The sequence below is a fragment of the Uloborus diversus genome, chromosome 6 (genome assembly GCF_026930045.1).
Source record: "Uloborus diversus isolate 005 chromosome 6, Udiv.v.3.1, whole genome shotgun sequence".
NCBI lineage: Eukaryota > Metazoa > Arthropoda > Arachnida > Araneae > Uloboridae > Uloborus > Uloborus diversus.
This window is the reverse complement of record NC_072736.1, coordinates 116,440,600-116,467,402: the sequence shown is the minus strand read 5'-3', so window position 1 is coordinate 116,467,402 and position 26,803 is coordinate 116,440,600. Positions and strand designations below refer to the sequence as shown.

General features: G+C 32.8%; 1 protein-coding gene across 1 annotated transcript; it reads right to left on the bottom strand.

Annotated features, from left to right (window-relative positions):
- Window positions 1–4,474: 4,474 nt before the first annotated feature.
- On the bottom strand, window positions 4,475–25,583 carry LOC129224935 (cell adhesion molecule 2-like). Its single transcript, XM_054859484.1, has 6 exons — window positions 25,478–25,583; window positions 23,600–23,814; window positions 17,097–17,232; window positions 12,476–12,609; window positions 7,906–8,086; window positions 4,475–4,569 (listed from the first exon to the last, which is right to left on the bottom strand). Exons 1-6 carry the CDS (start codon window positions 25,554–25,556, stop codon window positions 4,475–4,477), a joined length of 840 nt encoding a protein of 279 aa, XP_054715459.1. The 5' UTR covers window positions 25,557–25,583.
- Window positions 25,584–26,803: the final 1,220 nt, after the last annotated feature.

Sequence of the window (26,803 nt, the reverse complement as noted above, 5' to 3'; positions counted from 1 at the left end):
CGAGTTTTTTTTTGTGGAAGCGACTAGTGATTGCAATACCGGTATACCGAATACCGGTATTTAGAGCTACTTTGCAATTTCGTAATACCGGTATTAGCTAGGGTAGAATACCGGTAGTTTCGGTATTAACTAAAAATGATAGTTTTTAATTAAAGAGTTTTCAATTTAACTAATTGGATATCTACTGTTATTTTAAACATAAATTTCTTTTTCGATGATACACAGTACCGTATTCAATCTTTTGAAGTTAAAATTTGGCTTTAAATACATAAATTTATGGAACATCAATGAATAAAAGTAGCAGAAAGATTATAAAATGATATTTTCATCAATAGTTGGTGTCGATGAATCGTACTTTTTTGAGTTCATGCGAACCACGTTTTTAAAATCTCCATTTTTTAGACTTGCCCTCTTGTGAAAATTAATTTTAAATGTAATGAAGTGATGGAATTTAAATGTTATGAACTATTTATTCCAACCAGGGCCGTATAGAAAGGAGGGGTTTCTTAGGGTTCAATCCCATCCCCCCGAAAAGTTCGGTGTGACATTTAAATGTTCGTTTATATTTTAAAATTTCCAAAAAAAATTGTTCCAAAACTCTAATGTCTATGCATATTAATTGCATAAAACGCTTTCATAACAGATAACCCGACGACTTGAACATTAGCACAAATAGCGCATTGCTCCGCATGAAAGTTTTTAAACCCTCCACGAAATTATTTTCTGGTTTCGGCCCTGATTCCAACCATCAAATGCAGCAATTGTTTATGATATTTTTTGCAAAACATTTGTCTCCGACTGTTCTGAATTGTGAGAAAACTTTTTCTTGTTAGTATAACAAACAATCATTTGTTGTCATCGGCATTAGCGTGCTGTCCTTTCTCGCTTTTCAGTTTTAAACTAAGGAAGATAATATTAATAACGCCTTAAACATTTACAAAGAAAAAAAAGGCATACTCAATTGGAACATGTTTTCAGATATTTACATAATTGTAAAGAATTTCGAAAAGAAAACGAAAAAAAAAATAATAAAATAACAAGGTTCAATTTATGGTAAATTTCAAACCAAAGGATTAATAAAAAGCAATTCTGTTCTAACCAAGAGGAAATCGCTGAAGATGATGTTAATACTGGAAAAGAATTGTCGTTCGAAGAACAGTTACAATTAGCTAAAAGTTACAATTAGCGAAGAACAGTTACAATGATGACAAAAAAAAAACTTTCACGTAATACAAAATAAACACCGACAATCTCAGAAAATATTTTTTTTAAAACCAACAAGTTAAAGATCAAATTATTTGAAGATTAAGGACTTTCAGGTAACTACAGAAAGCGTGACGCGCATTTTTAACAGTACCACCGGCCTTCTTGAATTCAGAAAGAATATTTTCAACAGCAAGGAATTTGTTCTCTGAAATGAGTTTCAGACTTAGTGAAAATTAAATAGATGCATTGTGTCTGCGTGTTTTTTTTTCTATTATAAATTTTTTATTATGATATTTGTAACCTTATTTTATATTTGTTTACAATAAGTAAATAAAGCACTTTTGAACAAAATAATACAATTTGGCAACGAAACATTATGTTTTTGAATGTTTCTTGAGAAAGTTCTAATACCGGTATCCCAGTATAACGTTAAAAAAATACCGAATACCTGTATTGCAATCCCTAGAAGCGACGTGTTAATGGTATCGCATATTATTTTGTCTTTTTAAGTCGCTTTTAATGTAACAAACTATTTTCGAGCTGGTTCTGGAGTTCAAGGGTTTCGGTTCCTGATATCTTTTGTCACTGTACCATTCCTTCTCGTATAAGAAGAAAAACTTTGATAGTAAAAGAATTTGAAACAGTATATATCAAAGAGGAACAACAGGAATAAAATGTTTGGAATAACGATGTAACAGCATATCACATCTACTCGCGATTTTAGTATATGTTTTGCAACGAAATGTTTCAAATTCTATCACGATAATAAGATTTAATTGGTAGCTTCTGATAAATATCACAATACTTCTGAATTTCCAAGGCAATTTCTTTAAACGAGAACGAAATTTTAGCTTCTAACGTAAACCGTACCGTATAAGACCGTACAACCCAAGGCATTTAATTCGCCCTTAAAGATCCCTCTAAGACTCCCTAGCTACTTGCTTGAAGAATTAGGATTACATATAGCACGGCAGAAGTGACAGTATTTTACCATGACCTATATTAGGGACCTAGCTTGGGTCACCGAGAGAAAGATAAGTGACCCCAAATATGCCCATACCGTTTTAAACTCATACGCTTTCGCCAGAGGAAGCCATATCGCCAAATCCCTACATAAAAACAAGCATTTGCAATGAACATTCTAGAAATATCTTTAGGAGAATTGGGTTGGCAAACTTCAGTTTTTGTCATCGATTAATTTTTCTGTCACCTTTCATGTTTTCAGAAATTCCTCTATATTAATATTATTCCTCCAGAATCGTTAATAAATTTTAGCGTCCATTTATTGGAAACATTTTAGTGATTTGATATAATTACAATACCCTATCAATGGACATATTCGAATGTTTTGCTACAATTACGAAACGTTATCAGTGGAGGACTGTTTGCGCTAGAATTACGATGTCGGTTGATTACGCGTTTGTCCCTATCAGAAAGGAGTACCTAGAGCAAAGGCTTAAACGTGAATTGAAACCTGCATAACCATGTAATTCCAACATCAAAGTTAACAATTTCAATATTTTCTGTGGATAACTTGCCTTTGTGCAACTCACATTTCAGTTCTTATTCATCTTTTGCTTGAAAACGCTCAATGTAACTTCATTTTAGTGTAACGGCACCAGTGACAGACATGCCTAAGACGTCGTTCTCAGGTTAACTCAATTTTCCGAGCGCTTTTAATGTATTTAAACTTTTAAAACCATTTTTCTCTCATGCAACTATATCTCGTCTAACGTTTGGCTCCTTCTGGATCCTCTGAATTAGTTAATTTTATTTTTATTAGCTCAAATTCGAAAAAAGCTCCGACCACCAGCAACATATTCCGAAAAATCAGATGGATATCAGACATCGATCTAGTGATTCCCAGGAACAGACAGCCTGAAGACATTAAGAGTAATACACCAAATTTCCCTTTTCTCTTCAAAATGTGCAAAAGTTCTCTATTTTTAGAACTTAAGCCTTATTAAATTCTTATGAACATGAAACATCAGCTGACCTCGTGGTAACTTTACATAATCTTCCAGCACATCCTCACAAATACCAGTTGGCTCACAAAATTCACTCTAGTAATTAAATCTAACACTAGATGGTTTCCCCGTGTTCATGGGCCATAGCAACATCAGTTTAACCCGCCTTAAAGGCTTATTATTAACAATCCAAAACTGACTGTCTGTTACTGAACCCTTGTCTGTTACTGGTGACTTTAACCTACCTTTTCGAGATTGCGCATTACGTGTATGGGACGAACATCGTTTTTTTATTACTGAGAAACTATGAATTACTCCTTCAATATGATGTGTTTTTCTGATTGTGGTAGCTGTAGTGATGCCTTTTGAACGAAGTGTAAATGTTACCAAAATGCATGCATCAAATAATATATCCTTTTTTTCCTACCTAATTGTCCTTGTGAAAGATAAGGCTATTAAGGTAAGGGAATAAGGCTATTTAGCCTTTTGCAGATCTAGTTTGATCCCCCGATATGTCAACCAGTCTTTCATGTGCCACCATTAAGTCGCCGATGTCAATGGCACAGATAATTTGAGTTCCCCACCAGATGGAGGCATCTGGGCTCTCTTCGATGCAAAAGAGCACTAGGAATTTAATTTTTCCTATTGCATTCAAGGTTAAAAAAACAAAGACCTTTAACACGCCGCATTATGATTCGACAGGGACGCTGACGATTTTCTGCGTCTCGAAAAGCCACAGACTGACAACTGATGATCAGAACTCGTGAAACCCGATGCAGGAGGTCAGCGCCTTACCAAGCCTTCCAACCGATGTCAATTAAAATATAATAACGACGATAAGCTGTCAACGAGTTTAATGCCTGAAGTGACTGTCATCGTAAGAATATTTATCTAATTCACACTAATAATCCCAATCTTTGTATGAATTATAAACATAATTTAAAAACTTCATCCTTTAATTTAGTTTTCTCAAAAAAATCAACAAGTGTCTGGAGTGACATCGATTTTCTTGTGCAAAGTATCTATTCATAGTCCTTCCGTCCTTTGCGCCTCTCTTTTGAGCTATATTGCAGGTCTCGGGAATAATAGAAAGGATGGATTTGGGGAACAGGCAAATCAAGGCACATAAGCATACAACATTCAAATGCGCTTCGCTGTTCCCTGGACATTGAAGATGCCTCTGTCAGTCAACAGTCAGTCGTATAAATATGTCAGTCGTAGAGAAACTGCTTTACAAATGTATTTTTCTTGTGTTTTCATACAATTTGGCTTATTTCAAAGGATTCTCTTCGGGGATGATTTCACAACGGATGTTTTGTCTGTGACGCCTGGAAGTATAAAACCATTATCGCTGCCGCCCATAAGAGCCATATGTAAGATTCTGCTTGTTTTACTCCTGAAATAGAAAACCATAAAGAGTAAATTCACTTATGAATTGTTGAACAGAAGATATTAAAATATTTTGTGGCTCAAATAAAATCGTTATCTTTGTGGGAAAAAAATGAAAGCAATATAACTAGGCTTTCCAGATTTCTTAGATGTTCAACCGGGACAACGTAATGCCCCCCCCCCACAGCTCGTGACTATTGAAAATGGTACACACCCCTGGCTGTTTTTTTAGCGTTGTAGAGGGTAGTTCATTCTAAATGCTATTAATAAATGGTTTTACTAGTTATGAACCTAAACCAGGTGTAATAATAAACGACGTAAGCAGATAAATTTAAGGATTTAATTTTTTGCATGTTAGTATTTTAAAATTATTTAGTAAGTTGAATGATGAATAAAAATTTGAACAACATGTACGTGTACGTTTAATTGCTAGTGCTTCGAAACACTTTTGTTGGTTTGATCTCATAAAAATCCTTGCAAGCTAATCTGATATTAATTTTGCAAGTAATATTCCTGATTAATCCTTCACAGTGATTGTTTTTAGACTTTTTTGGTCATTTCTAGTCAAAATTTTTTTTTACCGGGACATGAAGTAAACCGACCGGGATGCCGGGATTTTGTCTGAAAACCGGGACTGTCCCGGGCAAACCGGGACGTCTGGAAAGCCTAATTATAACAGTGGTTAAGTTGCAACAAGTAGAGGAAAGGAGTTCACACGTCAACATGGTATGTTTCCCTAAAATTACTTCAAGCAAAAAGTATTGAAAAGTTCTCAAGTAATGGCAGTATCTATCCATCCTCTTGCTGTAACTTTTAGAGCACTGAGTCATTTTATGTTCCAGTGGTGATATCTTCTTTGTATTATTGGGTGTTTTATGTAGTTTTATTACTAGTCTTCTTCACGTGATAACATATTTTTAACTAACTACTAAGCTAAACTTAATTATTGTAAATCATTATATAAACATTTAAGTAAATATATGACAATATTTAAAATTTTAAATAAATTAAGAATCCTTAACTTTTGCGAACTAGTTATAAGGAAGGTGATAAAGCACTTTTGAACGGAACATCCTGGGGCAAATGTGAATGTGCAATTTTCCCATACCCCCATCCGTAATATTAATACTAGTGTAACATACTAAGTGCTAAAAAATGTGCAAGTTACAAAAAATGTGCTAAAAAATGTGTAAATGTGTATAATTATTATTTTTCTATAATCAGTTTGTAAATTTTTAGTTACATATTATTCTTAGGATTTAATATTAGCTCATTTGTTCATTCATTTAATTTTAATAGTTTTTTCCCTAATATTTGATCAAAAATTAAGTGTTACATAATAGTAACAGACAGTAAAAATGACACAAACTATTTTGATTTCCTTAAAAACTGAAGTTGAAATCATATTAAAACATATTATCGTACTCTATCATTACGCAATAAAATATTCTTTTTACTCGGAGCCTTACAAGTATTTTTCGTGTGTATCCAGTGAGGAGAACCGACTACGATGCTGAAATTTGTCAGTAAGCAGTTATATATTTGCCGAAAAATATTCTATTAATGACACATTAACTGCATGTTTTAAACTGACACACTATAGGAAATAAACCTTTCATTATAATTGGTATATACGAATATTATGTTTCATATGAACAAGTTTTTCTTTGAACTATTACACTTGTCCAGCATTTTTAATTGTCTTCTATGTGTTCAAAGCTTGATCACATGAACCCTTCTATAGGGGAATATGTTAATAACTAAAGACGTTATTTTTTATAAATACCATAAAAAGAAATGTATTTTTTAAATCTCAAAAAAAAAAAAATGTCCCAAAGAAAAGACTATTCAATCATAGTAAATTTTTTCGCTGAGAATTTATTTATTATTATTATTATCTTTTTTTTTTTTTTTTTTTTTTGAAAAATAACGAAATGAATTCCTGTATTGAACACTTTATTACCAATTGTCCACATTATTTAACATTTCAACTATTCAACTACTTAAAATACAACGCCAGCTCAGTTATTCCATCCGAGGACAGCAGTTTCGTGCTCGGATGGAATAACTGAGCTGGTGATGTATTTTAAGTATTTCTGCCTTAGTCCTGGCTTTAGGGCGGTAACTTACTACAAAATATTCAACTACTGTTATTCATTTTTGTCTAGATTATCGACTGAAAAGCTAGTTTAACGAACAAACCCTCCTAAAACTTAATCATAAGGTTATTTTTTCACTTCACTTCTGATACCCTTAAGTATTTATCATAAATACCAAAAATTTTGCGACACGTCCAGAAATTCTCGTTTTTATGGATTTCTTGAGAAATAACTGACCAACTGTTCAGTTAATTTTGTTACAAAAACGGCATACTATAGATGTCATTTTCCGATAAAAATTAAATCATTTAAATAAGATAAAAATAGTTTTCACCCCCCTATACAGCATTTGACTTTGACCTACGTCCATTGAAATTTAGGATGCCGATGTCGATCAAAAAATAGCCAAAATCCGCTCTATCTTTATTTTTACGCATGAAATAGAATCTTCTTTAGGATCAAATTAGTTATGTACTTTATTAGTTAAATGTACATTATCGCTTTACGCAATGAGACACATTTTACTAGTAAATAAGTTTGTCTGTTAAAGACTGATGTACAACTGATGTGTACAACTGATTTAATTTGTAATTCGACATCTTGAAAGTGCTTTAAAAATTTATTTTATATCTAATAAGTATAAAAGATTCAACTTAAAATGTTTTACACCCTGTACACTAGAATGGTTCAAAAATACATGCAAAAAAAGTTTCTCCTCAACATTTTCAGACTTGTGGATAGTAGTATACTGGAAGAAGTTTAACTTCCTATTTCAACTGAATTAGGGTGCTCAACCCCATCTCCCAAACTTAATAAGTATATGGAGCGGGAGGTTAGAAAATACATTGAACTGAAAAAACAACACTACATAAAGCAATATACTCTAGTAATACGCATATACATTGCAATAAAATAATTTAAAAAAAAACAGCTGGGGAAATTCAATGTTTTTAAACTTGTAACATTATCTATGCTACGGCAAATGTCAAATTAATTGGTCATTGAGCACCGTCTTAAAATTTGAGTAAGAAGCTAAAACTTTTACAGCATAATACTATTAGTAAGTCTAAGACAAATAAGGCGATTCCTTGACTCTAGCTGAAAAAAAATTTTTTTTGAACTCCCCCATTGTACACATTTTGTTGTACACAATGAGATATAACTAAATTATGAAAGTCTGCAGTAATCTTGCATCAAGAAAGTTAAAGTTAAAATATTTTATATTTCAGGAATTTGTCACCTACCGTGTGCACGTATCTCTTTGATGGTGACGGCACGTATGTGATTAATGGAGGCTACACATTTGAGCACCACTTTCCCATCGTGAATAACATCCGGCCGCAGTCGGAACCGGAGGGCGAGACTGGAACTCTCCAGTTGATCTGGGTAAACCACTGTCTCCCGATCAGATAACGAAGATGGAGCCTGTAAATTACACGAAGGCAGTATTAATCGAAGTTAGTGAAATCATTTCTCTTTGAAAACAGATGTTGCCTTATTTACTTACATAAATAAATGAAACTAAGCAGATTCAATCTATGAAGTAAGAAACTTTACACTTGGGTCAAACCTAACCCAGCAGCGTTTTCAAGGTTACGCAGATCGTGATCACTCCACACAAATGCTGAAAGGATAGGTTGCCCCAATTATAGTGTGGACCACACACTATTGTTTTTACGTCAATTACATAATGTATGATATGAAATAAATCCAAAAAAATGGGTGCGTGTACTCATGTATGGGCGTTAAAAGCAATGCTTCTTAATCATATATTGCAACTTAACTTAACTGCAACTTAAACATATATTGCTTTTAAAACATATTAAACAAATCTTATTAAACTTAATGCAGGCATTCCTACAGATATATACAACTATGGTAAACATTGAGACAGGTCTCTGTTTCCGTAATTGGTAAATTACTTAATCTAGGCTATTAGTCTTCATCTTATTCATTGCCGCCAGGTTTGGTGAAAGTTACATGGAAACTACTTGTTTGAGGATATTATATGCTATTTCCTTTTTTAAGGGACTTTCAAACAAAATTAGCCTTTGAAAACTTATCAAAAGGTTCATTAAAAGGAGACAAAATCCAGCTAACAGTAGAGAAAATAGGTAAAATATGATATAAGCCGCTAAAAATCAAACATGCCATTTAGTGACGTGCAACATTCGATTCAAATAATCCGCCAAATAAGTAAAAAAATGAAAGCAAAATGTTAAGTTGATCGCTAAATATACGAGTGGATTTATTAATTAGCGTTCAGAGTTTCATTAAAATGTTAAAATAGAAAAAAAAAACAGCAAGTTTGGCGACAACGTAAATGCAATTTTTATACTTTTGCTAAGATAAAGTAAAAAAGTTGGAAAGTCAAGTGATGTAATTGCAACGGAAAAGTACCAAAAAATTTACTTTCAAATGTTAAGAAAGGTTATGCATCTATTAGCGTCTGTGATCTAAAATGTAATGAAAAATGTACGGAATGTGTAGAAAGGGACAAAAATATAAAATAGTGCCTTAGAGTGAGCAAGAAATTGCTTTAAATAAGTTGGGGAATGCGGGGCAAAGTGAAATGGTTAAGATGACTGAGGTTTTTTCAAAATGAACAAATCGGAAATATGTTTTGAAAATTACAGTATATAAAGAAAGAACATTGTATTTTATAGTAAAACTAGCGTTGAAACAGTATTTTTTTGGGGGGGGGGGGGGTAGTAAATTTGAGTCTTCAAAAAATTGGAAAAATTTCTTTTTTTTTTCTTTTTTGAGGCAAAATGAAAAATAAAATATTTTTCTATCGAAATATTTTCTATTCGATTGTAAAATATATTTTTGATCAAAAGAATCAGTAAATAAAAGGTTGAATGAATAAATGAAAAGATAATGAATCAATAAACAAATAATTAAATAAATAAATTAAAATATGCAGAAAAATAAATGAGCAAGTAAAAGAATGAATCAACAAGAAAATTAGTGAATGAATGAATTAATAAGTGAATTACTAAATGAAGGAATGTAAATGAATTAATTAATAAATGGAAACGTAAGTGATTCACATTAAATGATTGAACGAGTAAATGAAACAAACTATTTCACTTTGCCCATCCAATTTGTCTCGTATACACTTGACTAATTGTACAATTAATTTAAAATACAAATAAGCTTAATATTAACTAAATTAATGCTGGGGCATTCCACGGTATTTTTGACATTTATGCAGAGTCCGTAACGTGACCTTTTTTGCTATAACTTTTTAATTTACTGTTTGATTAGCATATTATTTTATTTTGATCTTTTCCTACCAACACACCAGTTCAAAATAAAATAATTTGAAAATCAAACGGTAAATTAAAAAGTTATGGCAAAAAAAGGTCACGTTACGGACTCTACATAATGTCAAAAATACCGTGGAATGCCCCTGCTGCATTATGTAGGGGTCTCAATTAATATTTAAAATGTTAATAGCAATAACCTCGATTTTATATTTTCAAAAATAATTTTTGACATACAACAAAATATTACAGTATGAGTATTATTTTTTAAAAAATAGCTTGTATTACCAAGCGCTTTAATTTTCGGCGGTATTTTTTCCTGACTGGAATAGGCTGCATGTGTCCAATTGAGAAAGCTTTTAGATTTAGTGCTCTCACTGCTTCTTAAAAAGATTCTATTAGGCATATCATTGACAATACTAAGAATTTTAATTCCAAATTGACTTCAAATACTTTTAGCAAGCATGATAATTCTTCCATCAAACGTTTGTGTTCTGATCCTGATCTAGTTGTTACTAAGGCTGACAAAGGCGCCAAAATTGTTATTCTTGACAAAAGTTCATACTTAGATAAATGTAATGAGTTAATTGAGGTAGGTCCTAATGTGACGCTTCACAAAGACCTTAGTACTAGAGAGGTTAACCGTATTAAAAATATGAAATCTTCTCCTATCAGCAGTGAGTCTTCAAAAAGTTAAACTAAAAGTCTTTAACTCCTTCTGTTTCACATTTTTCCAAGTTTTATGCTCTACCAAAGGTCCATAAACCCGACATTCCTCTTAGGCATATTGTTTCAAGCATTGGTACTGCTTCATATAAACTAGCTAAGGATTTAGTTTCCATTTTTCTTCTCTTTTGATTAGCAATTCCCGTATTGTCAAAAAATCCGTTGATTTTGTTTAGAAGTTACTTAATTTTAAGCCTCTTCGCTTAACGGTAACTTCTTTTGACTTGAAGTCACTGTTCACTATGTACCGGTTATTGGGGCATTGGATTGTCTTAAATTGAGACTCCAAAAGCATCATTTTTCTAGTTTTGAGATTAATGAACTTGTTTCCCTTACTCGTGTTTGTCTTAAGTAGAATACTTTTGTGTTTAATGTTATTTACTTTCTCATATCTGAAGGTTTAGCAATGGGTTATCCTTTGAGTCCTATTTTAAGTGATATTTATATGCCTTATTTTGTAGCTTAACGTTTTGAAACCATAACGTTTCCGTTCTATGTTCGTTATGTTAATGGTTACTTTGTTTTAATTGGCCAAAACCATGTTGATAGTGATCTTTTACTTTCTACTCTAAATTCTATTGATCCTTACATCCAATTTACTATTGAAATGGAAACTGAATGTTCTCTTTTTTTTTTTTGAACGTCTTTATTACGAAAAGTAATGATGGATTTATAACTTCGGTATTTCGTAAGCCTTTTGCTGTTACACTACCCCCTCACGAAGCTCTTCTCATCCTCCAAACCAAAAGTTGGCATCGTTCAAGGCTTTTGTGTTTTGAACATCTGTTCTTCCTCCAATTCTTCAAATGCTGAACTTTCTTACGTTAAAGAAGTGGCTTTCGATCGTGGGTCTGCTAGCATTATTGATTAAATTTATAATAAACTTATTAAGCCCCCTCATTCTGGCAAGGTTTCTGCTTCCAATGCTCCCTATACTATAGTTTTGCCTTATTATTCAAAGGTTAGTCATCAAGTTGCAAAGATTTAAGAAGTTTGGTTTCGCTATAGCTTTTTCTCATGTAAATAAGATACAGTTTACAAACTTCAAGCAGCTTATTGATTGCCATAGCAACTGGGGTATTTATAGCATCTCCTGCAAGTGTGGACTTGGCTACGTTGGACAGACTAAACGTGCTCTCAAGCACCGTCTGAAAGAGCAAGAAAACTACTTTTAACCATAAAGAACTTACTCGTTCTTCAATCACTCAGCATTGTTGTACTTCCGGCCACTGTTTTGATTTTTCATCTGCAAATATTATTTGTAAATGTTCTTCGGTCTATGACCTCGATTTCTGGGAAGCTTACTATATTTGAAAAAGTTCTCATTCTCCAGTCAATGGGTTTTCCAGCACTACATTTTTTCATGATTTTTAGAAGCAATTTTTATAATTGTTTTTTCGGTTTCTTCGTTGTCTCTCACTCTTTTTGTCTCCTTTCCCCTGATTGGATGTCTCTCCCCCTTGCTCTGAGTCCGGGGTTGACCCTGTCGCTTGCTGATTGGTTGTTTGATGTTTTGGGTCCTGAATTCCTATTGGTTGCCTCATTTTGGTATAAATACCGGTGCCCACGTGGTTATTGTTAGTTCTCTCGCGACTTTTGGTTGTATTGGCGAGCTTTTCCACTGATGAAGAGGTTCAATTGTAGCCTTGAAATAGATATATGCTGTATTTTTTTCAGAATTTGTGCTTTATTTATGTTCGTTTTTCACATCAATATTATTGTAGCACAAAGCTTATGTAATAATGTTTTATGATATTATGTTGGTTTTGATACTAAAATAACAACATCTACTCTTCTTTCATACTACAATGGATCTTACCAATTGGTCGTTGATGTACCACTTGAGGTCTGGAGCAGGTTTGGACTTCCCTGAATTGCAGAGGATGGAGACGTTGTCTCCCAGTTCGTAATCTGACTTCTCCTCCATTAAAACGGGGCCATCTGAAGGTGGTACTGCAAAGAGATATTAGTTCGAATGTAATAAACGGTATATAAGCTACAAAACTTTAAAAAAAAAAAATGTATTTCATAACGTATGCAAGATTTTATTTGAATGAAAGAACAAAAGTAATTTAAGATGCGCAAAACATTAATTGGAAAATTTCGTAAGCTTATGAACTGCTAAATAAGAAATTGTAATTTGACCATTAAAAACAAATGATTTGCGAACATGATTCTTTTTCCTCAGAAATTGAATTACTGCAATGTTTCGAGTTTCCAGTTAAATAATGGTTCTTAGCAGTATTTTTTTAAATATTTTTTTTTTATAGATTAAACCATTTATATTTTTTAGAGTTTATACATAAATATGTTTATAACTAGCTGTCTTCGGGAGCTAGACATCTCGCATTTTGGTGCAATTTGCTTTTTATGGCATCCCTTTTTCATGCCATGACTGCCGTCTTCAGCGTCTTCTCAAAAAAACTTTGTTGGCGGTCTAAATATTATTTTACTAAATATCTTTGTACCTCTATCGACTTAAATTTATCTAATATATATGCATTCCTCTGTATTTATCTACAACTATCAATGTAATTTTACTTTTCTGTATATTTCGAAATTTTTTTTCTAAATGTTTCAATTTATTATTTTATTTATTAATTAATAAATAAGTTATATCTCTATATTTATCTCTCCTAATTACGTCTCTATATTTATCATTATATAGCCGTTGACGAATGTATCTATCTATTTCTATCTCAAACTCTATTTATATTTATAAATACATTCTACTCACGTATATGGATATAATTTCCAAGAAAACATTTTCTATGTGTATTTCCAGTAAAAGTCCGCAAGTTTCCAACGTTATTGCACCGCTAGATACATTGCCTTACTTGCAACGACGGATATTTAATTTTTACTCGTACATAGTTCTTATGAGACATTTCATTGCTACAAACTATTAACAATTAAAAAGCAGTTAAATTTGGTTCAACAGTTTGTTCGGGCTCTTTTGATTAAAAAATGCTGAAAAAAAAACCATCACACATTAAATAACTTTTATAATTGATTTATTAAAATCTGGTTAATAGGTACTCATTGTGTACATTGTATCTGTATAATACCATTCATGTTTCTTGGTTTTAAAATTTTCCCCGCAACAATGCTATATTTCCCGGGAAGCCGCAGTCATCGGCGGCTAGACGACTCACCTTTTTCGGTACTTAACTTTTAGTGCCGTTTATCTTTTTAAGCGAAGACTGTCGTATTCGACGGATATTTTCATATTAATTAATAATACTTGTGAGACTTTCAAGACTGTATCAAAATTGTTGTACCATAACATTGCACAACAATGTGAATTTATTTCAAATTTAAACACTTCTTGTAGGAAATTTTTACAGACCCATAAAAATTTGCAGGCAGTGAAATTAAGTTTCGCTATTTGTGACATTGCAGGAGCATAACAATTAGTTATGGCTGTATGCAATATTTTCTTATATACAATAATATCAGCCCGCGATGTAATGAAATCAGAACACCGTTTTCCTCCTTATATAAAGCGTTACTTTTGGAAATTAAGGGATTAAAAAAAAAAGTTTTTTTTTTTTAAATTTAGAAAACCAAATTGCGCTAGCTTTTTGCACTTCGGATAATTTGAACGGCGGAATGAATTTGAGTTTCGGAGGACCAGGGCTTCGAACCCCGGTCCACTTAGTCGCAATCCAAATGCGCTAACCACTGAGCAATCCGGCTCCGGGTTTGGGAGCTTAAACGAAAAAAAAAAAAAAAAAAAAGAAAGAAAATGCGTCTTAATTATAATATTTATTTAAATACGATAAAATCTGCTCGTGGCATAATTAAATCAAAACACTGTTTTCTTCCTTATACGAATCGTTAATTTTGGAAAAAAAGGGATTAAAAAAATAATATCAGTTTTATATTTTGAAAAAAAAAAAATCTGAGAAAAACTTTGGCAGACCAGGGCTTCGTACCTCGGTCCACTTGGTCGGTAACCCGAACGCTGGGTTTCGGAGCTTAAACGAAAAAATGAAAGAAAAAATCATCTTAATTATAATAGTTATTTAAATACAATAAAATATGCTGGCGACGTAATTTAATCCGAATCACTATTTCCTTTTTTATATTAATCATTTTTGGGGGGGAATAACGGATTTAAGAAAAATGAGTTTAGAATTTAGAAAAAAAAAAAAAAAAAGAACTGATAAGAGCTTCGGCGGATCAGAGCTTCGATTTCCGGCCCACTTGATCCCAAGCCGAAAGCGCTAACCACTGCGCTATCCGGGCTCCGGCTTTCGAAACTTAAACGAAAAAATTAAAGAAAAATGCATCTTAAATGTAATATTTATTTAAATGAAATAATATCTACTTGCGGCATAATTAAATCAGAACGCTGTTTTCCTCCTTACATAAATCGTTAATTTTTTGAAAATAAAAGATTAAAAAAACAAAAAATTCAATTTATATTTTAGAAAAAATTCTGAAAAGAATATTGGTGGACCAGGGCTTCGAACCATGGTCCACTTTGAGATAAATAAATACCTTTGTGCTGAACAGTGAAGTAAGAAAAACAACGTTAAAAAAAGCATAAATTTGCCAATTACAGCAGACACGTGTTTCGGCGTTGCAGGGAACGCCTTTTTCAATGCAAACGTAATGAGTTTATGGATAGCCCTTTTGTCGGATGTCTTTTCATCCATAAGCTCATTTCTTTTGCATTGAAAAAGGCGTTCCCTGCAACGCCGAATCATGTGTCTGCTGTAATTGGCAAATTTGTGCTTTTTTTTAACGTTGTTTTTCTTACTTCATGGTCCACTTTGTTGGCACTTGAACGCGCTAATCACTGAGCTATCCGTCTGCAGCTTTGACGATTTCTTTCTATCAAAAATAATCACCTGTTTAAAAGTTTAATCCGCATTGTTTAAGTTCAGCTTCAAAATTTGTTTTTTAACTTTTATTTACAAAATTAACTTTATAATTACTATGATTTTACATTGTTGTTTGCCACAGTTGAAAGCACATTCAGAGCATTGTTTAGTTTTATCATTGTACATATAATCTATTTTCTTTATTGAAATATACGAAATTGCTGTAAATATGCTAAGTCAGGAGCAGAAAGAACAAGTGCGGAAGATTAGAACTTAAGGAAAAAATCTATAAATGTTTCACTTCTATCTTGTGTGCTTTTACTGCATACATTTATTATCATTATTTATGTCTAGACTGCCTTTTTGCTGAGTAAAAATTTTTAGTATGATGGATTTTTATACATTGTTGTGCTTTGTTTTGGTGCAAATGATATCAATACAGCTCAAAATGATTATAATTATAAATAATCTAGAAACATTTGGTTTAGCAAATGTTTCTAAAATAGCACCTTCTTTTAGACACTCAATTACAGTTGCGTTTATGCATTATCTTGAATTGTAAAAGCGAAAAAAAAAGTCATTACATGCAACAAATTTTAATATTCTGTCGAACGAAATTACGGATAATTCTGAAAGTAAACAGTCACCTGATGAAACAAAAACCCCATTGTTCTAGTTACTGGCAAAAAAGATCTTGTTTTAAAATGTGTGATAGTTTTGCGTAGGCGACAGTTTTTGCAAAGTTCACTGTATTCTTTGTTCTGGAGTTGATGTAAAAATATATGTTTCCAAAGAATTATTTTCCCGACGGAATTTTCGTATTATTCGGCTAGAATTCCGACCATAAATTACACACATTTCATTCCAGCAAAGCTTTTAGCACGGAGAATTTCGATGAACTAATTCGACAATGCGACATAAATTAATATTATTTCCATAGCGGATATTCAGTAAAGAAATTTAGTCGACTAAATCTATTTTTTGTTTTGTCAGCGGGTATTTGATGCGCGATGAAACTAAGTTCTTCGTTTGAAGAGAAAAAAGAACTAAAATTAATTGAGGAAAGTTTAACAACTAAGTCAAAACTAGCAAAATTAGTGATCGGCAACTTTCCTTCGAATTTTCAGCAAAACGACAGTAACAGTTTGGGTAGCGAAATAAGGTTTTACCGTGTTTAAGATAAACACAGGCCAACTTTTTCAATGCATGTAAAAGTTTCAGTTTAGTGAGTGTGTTATCAGGCACTGTTTAAAATTAATACTGTTCAAAAATTAAGTTCATTAACACCTTGACATAGTATGACGTCCTGGACACGTCAAAGAGTCTGTAATGACGCATAAAATAAGACTTCTCAGTCAGTTTACAGTGGAACACTAAATAAATAACGTCTTCGAGACGTCTTTGTAAGTCAAGGAGCAACTAGGAGTTGTAAAATTGCTAGTTTAAGGTATCGAACTACCACAAACATTCTTCAGCAAAGTTCAATGTCTCACATCTTTTTAACTTCTCAGATGCTTCAGAAACAACTCCAAAGTGAAATGTATAAATTAGTAAACTAAACTCATACTCAAAATGTTCAGGATAACAAATTTAAAAACAAATACTCACCTACTACTTCAAGTGGCCTTGTGGTTTGGACGCATCGGAAAAATGGTTTATCCGTGGATACTTGACACGTGTAGTTGCCAAAGCTTTCCAGACTCAAGTTCCTTAAATATACTGTGCTATTGTCTGACCTGGATATCTGTGTAATAAAAACATTGCATTATGCTATAAATTCAAATCAATTACTGTTTGGATGTTATGTGCCTTTGCGAAAAATTTCCTTATACATGATGGAACAAAAGTACCCCTAAATAGCATTCTATGAAAAATTATCATATAAGCTTTGTGCTAAAATATGATTAAAGTGAAAAACAACGTAAATAAAACACAAATATTGGAGAAGATACAGCATATAGCTATTTCAAGGCTACAATGGAGCCTCTTCATCAGTGCAGAAAGCTCACTAACACAACCAAAAGTTGCGAGAGAATTGAGAAGAACCAAATGAGCACCGGTATTTATACCAAAGAGGGCCAACCAATAAGAATACAGGAACAAGACAACAAACAACCAATCAACGAACAGCAAGTACACTCCGGACTCAAAGCAGGGGGAGAGACAACCAATCAGAAGCCAGGAGACAAAAAGAGTGCGAGACACCGAAGAAACAGGAAAGGCAATTATAGAAATTGCTTCCAAATATCATAAAAAAATTGAGTGCTGGAAAAATCATTGACAAGAGAATGATAATTTTTCCAAATATAGTAAGCTTCCCAGATATCGAGGTCGTAAACCGAAGAGCATTTACAAATAATCTTTACAGATGAAAAATCAAAACAGTGACCAGAAGTCCAACAATGCTGAGCGATGTAAGAACGAGCAAGTAGTCCAACAATGCTGAGCGATGTAAGAACGAGCAAGTTCTTTATATTTAACATAGTATTCGTGCTCTTTCAGACGGTGCTTGAGAGCACGTTTAGTTTGTCCAACGTAACCAAGTCCACACTTGCAGCAGATGCCATAAATACCCCAGTTGCTATGGCAATCAATGGGGTCATATGGCAATATTTGTGCTTTATTTACGTTGTTTTTCACTTTAATCATAAATAGCATTCTGCCCTTGCAAGGTAATATGCAGTTACTGCAAATTTTTCCTTTTTACCATCTTTTTTACTTTATCTTTACTATGCAAGCTTTCTTTTTTGGTTTCTTCTGAAAATAAAGCAAAAAATGCACGCCTAATTCAAATATTTTCTGTTGTTGGTATGTAATAAATATTTGTTTCTTCAAATATCTCGATAACTCAATTCTGCAGATTATACCTTTTACCTCCCGACGGCAGTATTTAACTGTTCACTAATTTTTCCTAATATTATCAAATTTAATTTAAAATATCTGATACAATGTGACTCTGGTAGCTTGATGTTTTACCTTGAAGAAGCTCGTTATTAATTGGGTTGAAATAGAAGAGATTGTTTCATTGGTGTAACGCCAATATTTGTTTTTGCGCTGCAAACCAGCTTTTCTCACTCGTATTTCAGCAAATAAAGTCGTTTATGCCTCAGAAAATAGGAAGTTAACTTTTCAGATCCAGCTTTTAATTTGCTGGAAAGATGACTTACGAGTGTCTGATCTTATGTTTCCAAGCACATATAAGCTGTGAAATAAGATTTCAATGGTAAGCTTGCTTCTCCAACAATGGTAATGTTTCCAAAATGTTTTTCTATATAGTGTGTGGATATATATATATATATATATATATATATATATATATATATATATATATATATATATATATATATATATATATATATATATATATATAATAGGGTCTGTATAATAAGTAATGAGACTAATTTTTTCCTGATGCGACAGTACCTCCCAAAAACGCACAAAATGGGTAAGGTTGTAAGGTTGGTGGTAGGGGTTACTGGTGGGACTCACTATGGTCCGCAGTCGCGTGGGAGTCTTTGTTCGGGCAGCATCGGTCGTTATAGTGTGGCTCTGTTGGAAACGTCGGTTCCGGCTCCGAAATGCAAAGAACATTTGAGCTGCGTTACGCGATTAAGTTTTGGGTGAAACTTGGTAAATCGACCTCAGAGTTTTTAGATATGTGTCAGAGTTTTTAGATGTCTGTCAGCAAGCATTCGGAGAAAATTGTTTGTTAAAGGCGTAAGTGTTTCAAAGATGGCCTTGAGAGCGTTGAGGATGCATCTCAAACAGGATGTCCGTAAACCAGCAGAATGGACGGAAATGCGACTCATGTGCGTGTTGTGATAAATTCGGGCAGCCAGTTAAGTGTGAGAATGATTGCAGATGAAGTTTTTCTGAATAAAATGACCGTTCACAGCATTAACGCTGAAATCTTGAGAAATGCTGGAAACACTTACTTCATCCTCCAAGACTTCCTGGTCAATAATGGTACTCTACGCTTCCCCAGCCCGCCTACAGCCACTACTTAGCTCCGGTCGATTTCTTTTTATTCCCGAAGATGAAAACATCATTGAAAGGGCATCACGATGGAACTCTGGAGGCCGTGAGCGCTCTGGTACAAGACTTTTAAAAAAACATTCTGGAAGCAGACTTCAGAGCTTAGAAGACTCGCTGGGATAAGTGTATGATAGGCCAAGGGTCTTAGTTTGAAGAATTTTAGGTGTGAGTATTATTATCTGCAATACATTCTTAGAACTCAGCTCAGTATCATTACTTTTTATGCAGTCCCTGTATATATACAGTGTGTTCCGTTTTAACCTTCAAGACCTTTTTTTCGCAACCGTTATTTCTCGATGTGTAGTTCCAACAGCAAAAATGTTCAAAATCGCAAGCAGAATTAAGACATTGAAAAATTGAAGCAAAAATAAAAATGGGTCAAAAATACAAAATTTAACTTTTTATACGGGTCCTAGGTCCCCTAACTAGTATTTAAAGAAATAATCTCCATTGCAAACTATTACTGACCCCAAAAAACTTGACATTTGTGCGACCAAAACTCAACAAGATATTCCGGTTCAAAGTTTGAGGGACCATACAGAAGATGCGATTGGAACTTAGCGCCCTTTGAGCAAGAATGACAGGTCGTCAAAGTAAGAAAAACAAAGTATTTATATTTATCATTGCTATTCAAAAATAAATGTAAATGCTATGCCGTGATACGCAAAAGGACACTACAAAACCTCGAACTATTTGAAAAACCACACTTTATGCACACATATAATTTTAAACACTTGTTAACCGCAATATTCTCCCCCAAAAGGTGTTATTGACGGGAGTGATAAATGGTGTAAGTCACAAAACGCCGCGTTTCATATCTTGGCGAATATTGGTCATACTAATTTCAAATTTTTCGTATTGAAAATGTTTTTCAAAGGAGATTATTTCCCTTAATATATGTTAGTAGACCTGGGGCACGTAAAAAAAGTTACATTTTGTATTTTTTGATTTATTTTTATTTCAAACTTTCAATATCTTAACTCTGCATCTGATTTTGAACATTTTTGCAATTTTAAGTATACTTCTAGGACTAACGGTGGCAAAAATGAAGGTCTTGCAGGCTAAAACGGAACACCCTGTACATTAGGTACATTAGGGGTGGGTAGAAAAAATCGAATTTCTTCAGTGCATTTAGCTTTAGTGCGGAAAATTTGCGATTCCATAACACTAATTACCATACAAGATTCCGTCACTCTGGAGCTAATGTCTTCTGCTCTGGCAAGGGACTTGAACTTTTGAAATTTTTAGAAAAACATCAAATAAACAGAAAATTTACAAAATATTTGAAATTCCGCTGAACTTTAAGCCTTAGTGCGGTATTTTTTTTCAACTTCCTAACACAAACTATTGCGTAATGTTTCAAGCCTGTGAGTTATTTTTTTCTGTTGTGGCAAAAGGTCTGAATTTTGAGAATTTTACAAAAAATATTCCTTAAATACGAGTCACGCATTACAAAGTAGCTATATACCTAATACGCTGCAATACTTCGAATTTTTATCACATCAACGACATCAGTCCACCCCTTGAACTAGGTCCGTCTTTTAAAATTTTAAAGGGAAGGCGATCAATTCCCTCCCTACTTTAAAATTAAAAAAAACTAACGCTTTTACACATAAGTAGGCGTGGTTTTGTGATTTTACGATAAAATTCCATTGAATTCACGCTCTTTATCCCCCATTCGGAAAAATTCGAAATAACGCTCTTGTCTTTAATTTTGCAAACTCTTAACACAAGTTATTATACAAAGTTTCCTATCTCTAGGTTCATTTCTTCTGCTCTGGCAAGAGGTCCAAATTTCAATGGAAAAACATTTTTTTTTTTTTTAAATTGTGTGTGTGTGGCTGTTGAAGTGGGTAGAGATTCAAAATTTACAAGGTCTTTAATTATATAATCTAATTGCATGTAAGAACAAGTTCGATTAAAAATCAATGTTTTTATACTCTTTGAAAAATATGCAAAACATTGCAACTGCATTTAGGGTATAGATTTCTATTCATTGAGGGAAAATTTTAAAATTACCCATAAAGCTTGTAAACTATGCGTTATTAAAACTATAAAATATACCTTTTCAAGCAATTGACGGAATCAACTTTTACATTGATACCTTTTTGGCAAGTAATCATGATGCAAAAGGAATTCCCACGCATTCTTAGCTCCGTCTCTAATATAATGGTTGGTTTTTATTCTAAACCAGGATGGAGTATCTACATTAATAAACTTGAACAAGATTTGATACTCAGTTTGTGGTTTTATAGTTGAAGTGTACAATCTCAATATCCTGTTAGCTGTTTCCAGACAGCGAGACATATTTAACGCACCCAGATCGTGGTTAGTAAGATAAGGAGAATAGACGCCTTATTTTACGGCATATGATTTCAGTAATAAATATTGTTGGTCTTTTCTCAATATCATCGGGTCCACTGGCAATCTAATGGTTTAAAACCAACAATGTTACACTTTTCAGAGTCGCACAACCTTTTTCTAATTTTACTGGAGTCAGGTTTGGAGTCTGACGTTGAACCATCAACAAACTGAAAGAGATACTGCAATGAGAGTTCGTTAAGATGTAAAAGGAAAGTAGCCCACTGGAGCGGGCTGTGAAGCTTTTGCTCCAATTGCCGAATAATTCCAGATTTTAATCTAGTGAATTGAAAATATTTTGAATATGCATCAGAGATACAACTGACAACTTCTGACACATTTTATTAATTTTTCATTTTTTCCGTATAAACAACGAAATAAAACTTATTTCAGCTCAAGACAAGCCCGTTGTATATTCTTTTACCATCTAAGTCTTATTACTATGTTTGAATAGTTAATTTCAATTATTCACTATGTTAGTTTTTTGTAAATGGTTAAAACATATTGAAATTTAGAATTTTTTTTCATGCTCATCTGTAATTATAACTTTTTAATATGATTTGGCCAATTTTTCAAAGGCCTAATTGTCCACTATGTTACCCAAACGGGTCAACATATATTTAACTCCTTCATAGAGTATATATGCACAAATCATTAATGTTTAGTTATGCACAAAAAAAAAAACACAGAACGGATAAAGACATGAATTATTTGGCAGAAATTATTATGAAAATTGAAAAACGAAATCCAAATAGAGCATGATATGTAGGGAATTGTGAAGCAAAATAAAATGGTTAAAATATCTGAGTTTTTCAAAATTAACAAATCGGAAATTTGTTTTGAAAATTACGGTATATAAAGAAAGAACATTGTATTTTATTAAAAAACTTCCTTTGAAGAAATATTTTTCATTTTGACAGAAAGTTTGAGTCTTTAAAAAAAAGTGGAAAAGTTTTCTCTTTTGTTTTTTATGGGGCAAAGCGAAAAATAAAATATTTTTTTAATGAAATATTTTCTATTCAATTATAAAACATATTTTTGATTAAAAAAATCAGTAAATAAAAGGTTGAATTAATAAATGTAAAGGTTTTGAAGCAATCAACTAATAATTTAATGAATAAATCAATATATGAAGAAAAATAAATGAGCGAGTAAAATAATGCATTGATAAGAAAATTAGTGAATGAATGAATAAATAAGTGAATTACTAAGGGAAGGAATGTAAATGAATTAATAAATTAAAACGTAAGTGATTCACATTAAATGGTTGAATGAGTAAATGAAACGAATTATTTCACTTTGCCCCGTATACACTTGACTAATTGTGCAATTTATTTAAAATACAAATAAGCTTAATATTAACTAAATTAAAGCTGCATTGAATTTTAAGAGATCTCAATTAATATTTAAAATGTTAATAACAATAACTTTATCATTTATAAGTAAAATATAATTTGACTTACAACAAAATATTACAATATAAATATCATTTTTTAAAAATTGCCTGTATTACTAAACACTTTAATTTTCGACGGTATTTTTTTTTCCTGACTGGAATAGACTACATATGGTACTATACATAGTTAAAATAATACCAGAGAGGCTGAGCTAAAAGCATAAAAATATTCCACCGTTTCACTTTACCCCATGTTCCCCTACCATTTTCGTGAGAATAACCATAGTAAATTACAGAAATATGCAATTAAAGCACTCACGTCGACGTCGATTCCAACTTGAGGGAAGGCTTTGAGCGGGGGATCAGAGGCAGGAACGTACCGAAAGAACTCCCCCATGTTCTTGTACCACTTGACAGCGTACAGTGTTTCATTCCCTAACTCGTAGCCACACCGCAATCGCACACTATCGCCTGTGACCACCGGGGTAGGAATGTGGAGCATGTTGATGCGGAGTGGAATGTGAGAGCGGGAGCCTAAAGAATGAGATAAAACATGTCAAGTTACGAGAAATGTTCAGAAAAAGCGTAATATATTTGCTACTGTAAAAAAGGCAGTCGAAAATGCTATGGAATGAGTAAAACGACACAACGTGTATAAAATACAAATAAAGTATTAAAATAGAGTTAAAAACTCAGCAAACAGCTGTTTCGGGGCTGTCAAATGCAAGCCCCTACACATCAGTGCATAAAAGAAGTCTACTTCTTTCGTAGAAGTTCAAAACTAAAAAGGAAATGGTTAGTTTGACGGGGAATTAACGAACTCAAATTCGATGGCACCTCAAAAGCTATTGATATAGAGGGATTACTCATTGCATTGCCTACTGCTTTTGCAATTTTTAATCTTCTACTATAATTGTACTTTCAGTGTTGATGCAAATAAAACGTGTAGATTATCAAAAAATCATATTTTTATATAATTTTAAACAATGACGGTTAGCACGTAAATATAAGTACGCAAAAAATTTGCTTTTTATTTTGATCTATCGATGATAAAGTGTTTGCATGACTGTGCTTCATTGAAATGTCATACTTGCTTACTACATTAGACCTATTATTTATTTAAAAAAGTGAATTTGTTTTATATTTTACAGGGAGTCCAAAATTAAGCTATCCTATTAAAATGTTTAGCGACGATACTATTGCTCGGAAATTTCCAAAATTTTGTGTACAACATAATGAAATGATTAGAATTTGCTTAAGCGAATAAAAAAAATCGTTCAAAATTTCGAAGTGAGAGGGGTTTTTAATTAAATATGTTACTTCCCGATCATCAAACCTCAACTTATGTGGGTTTTAGTTCTAGAGCCATTTGAAACATCTTGAAAATCGCAATAATCGTGAAATTTTCCTGATCTTAAATACAGCTTATCGTTCATGTTCGTAGCAGTTTCCAAAGCATACGTACTGTCTGACCACGGATTGTATGGAAAGACAAACATCCGTTTTACAGCCGGAAATGGACGAATCTATTATTTTTTAGCGATGCCAGCTTTTGCAGGAGTAGAGTCTCGTTCAAATAAACGGAATACCAGCATCAAATTTTTACTCTTCCCCCTCATTCAGATAGATTCCTCTTATCTAAACGTTTGAAAATTCCATACAATCCGTGGTTGGACAGTAGACGGTAATGATTGCCGTCCTGTTGAATATGTTTCGATGCAAAATTTGTTTCAAAACCATCATAAATGTGTAACAAATGTGTAACTCATAAAAATGCTCCCTCTGGTGGTGAAATTTTGAAGCATTTTTTTATTCTTTCAAAGAAATACCCATTCCTTAATTATGTTGCAAAAATTCGTTAAAATCTAGGAAAGTTTCTCCGCTAAACAACTTAAAAGTAGGGGAGTTTAATTATAGACAACTTGGTATTTAATATGCATATAACCAACACTATTAAGGAGTTTTGTTACAAAACATTGTTTCTCATCGTAATAAGCAATAAATCTATTTAGTTAATGATTTTTTTTTCTTTTTTCTCATATTACCCATATTATCTGAATTTTCAACTCTCCGAATTACTTTTAACCCTAGGTAATCCGGAAAATCGAGGTTGTAATCTATTTATAGTGCTCTGAAGTTTTGAAGTTATAATGAATACAGCTGTTATGCTGGATGGGAAAAAAAAGAAGTAACTTACTTATTATGGGTACAGACGTGACGAAGAGGAACAGGAGGTGTTCAACAATGTACGCTGTAAAAGGAGGGTCTCTGATCATCTCTCATTCAGGTTGCGACGGATTGGATCACCACCCAAAGTTTATTGTTTCAACCACTTGTGTTTAGGCTTCGAGTTGAGCAAATAGCAATAAAACTATGAAATCAATCTGAAAGGGAAAAAGGTGGATTACTTTTATGTGGAAAGAACATACATTAGCTCAGTAAGAAACGCGAGACTATTTCGGAAGATATTATAAAGATACCAAGAATACTCTATATAAATTGTCTCAAGTAAATCCACGAAGTTGTTGAATAAAAAGTGCTTTTTTGTCAGGTTATTTCGAATTTCATGCCATGAAAAGATTTTATTTTCTTTTGCTTTTTAATTTTCATCAAGATGCTTTCAATTGTTTTTTTCCTGGGATCATTTAAACGTTTTCCCTTATAACCCTCTAAAAGTACGAACACCATGCACAAGCTGTTTATACAGTAGCCTCTCATTAATCCGTAATAATAATCGTAAATATCCTTTAAAATTAAAAAAAAAAAACAGGTTAAAACGACGTGATTATTTCGCAGAAATGACGTGCACTTTGTACTTCCTGAGGCTACATGTATCAACAAACCTTACGTCGTTTATGATACAGCCATCCGCCTCTTTAGTAAGAATTTAGTGCATTGTATACACATGCGTTTGTAGTTTAGTGCGGAGAAATCAAATTCCTGTTAGGTTTGCATTTTGTGGCTATCCGGGAGCCATCTTTCCTCTTTTACATGCGTGCCAGTGAAAAATAAAGGGATTAAGTTGAAATTCTCAAATTTTAAGTAAAACGCGTTTAACGACTTTAGAGGAGATCGAAAAAAACGGTCGCTTGTTGCGTACAAATGATTGGACTCGGGCTCTTTTAACACTGTTTAATCATATGGCTTGATGTGGAATAGGATTCAACATACCGTATTTCGGAAAATTTGAATTTTCCGGCATGCCGGATAATTCGAGGTTTATTTTGCAATAAAACAAAACTAAATTTCCCCATTCAGTTCCAATCAGAAAACAAACCACTGTAAGGAAAAAAAAAAAAAATCCCGAAAGTAACCTTTTTCCAAAAAATATGTGTATTGCATATAGTACGTGCTTGTTATTTATGGTAGGTCATTATCAATGGATTTAATCATATGCCAATAAAATAAACAGTTCAGAAGTTATCATTGTTACTGCGATTTGTTCATAAATTTTTAAAATAAATTATTTTAGGTTCCTTTTAGAGGGGTAAGTTTAATTTTTATTTATTGAATAGCTACGGTG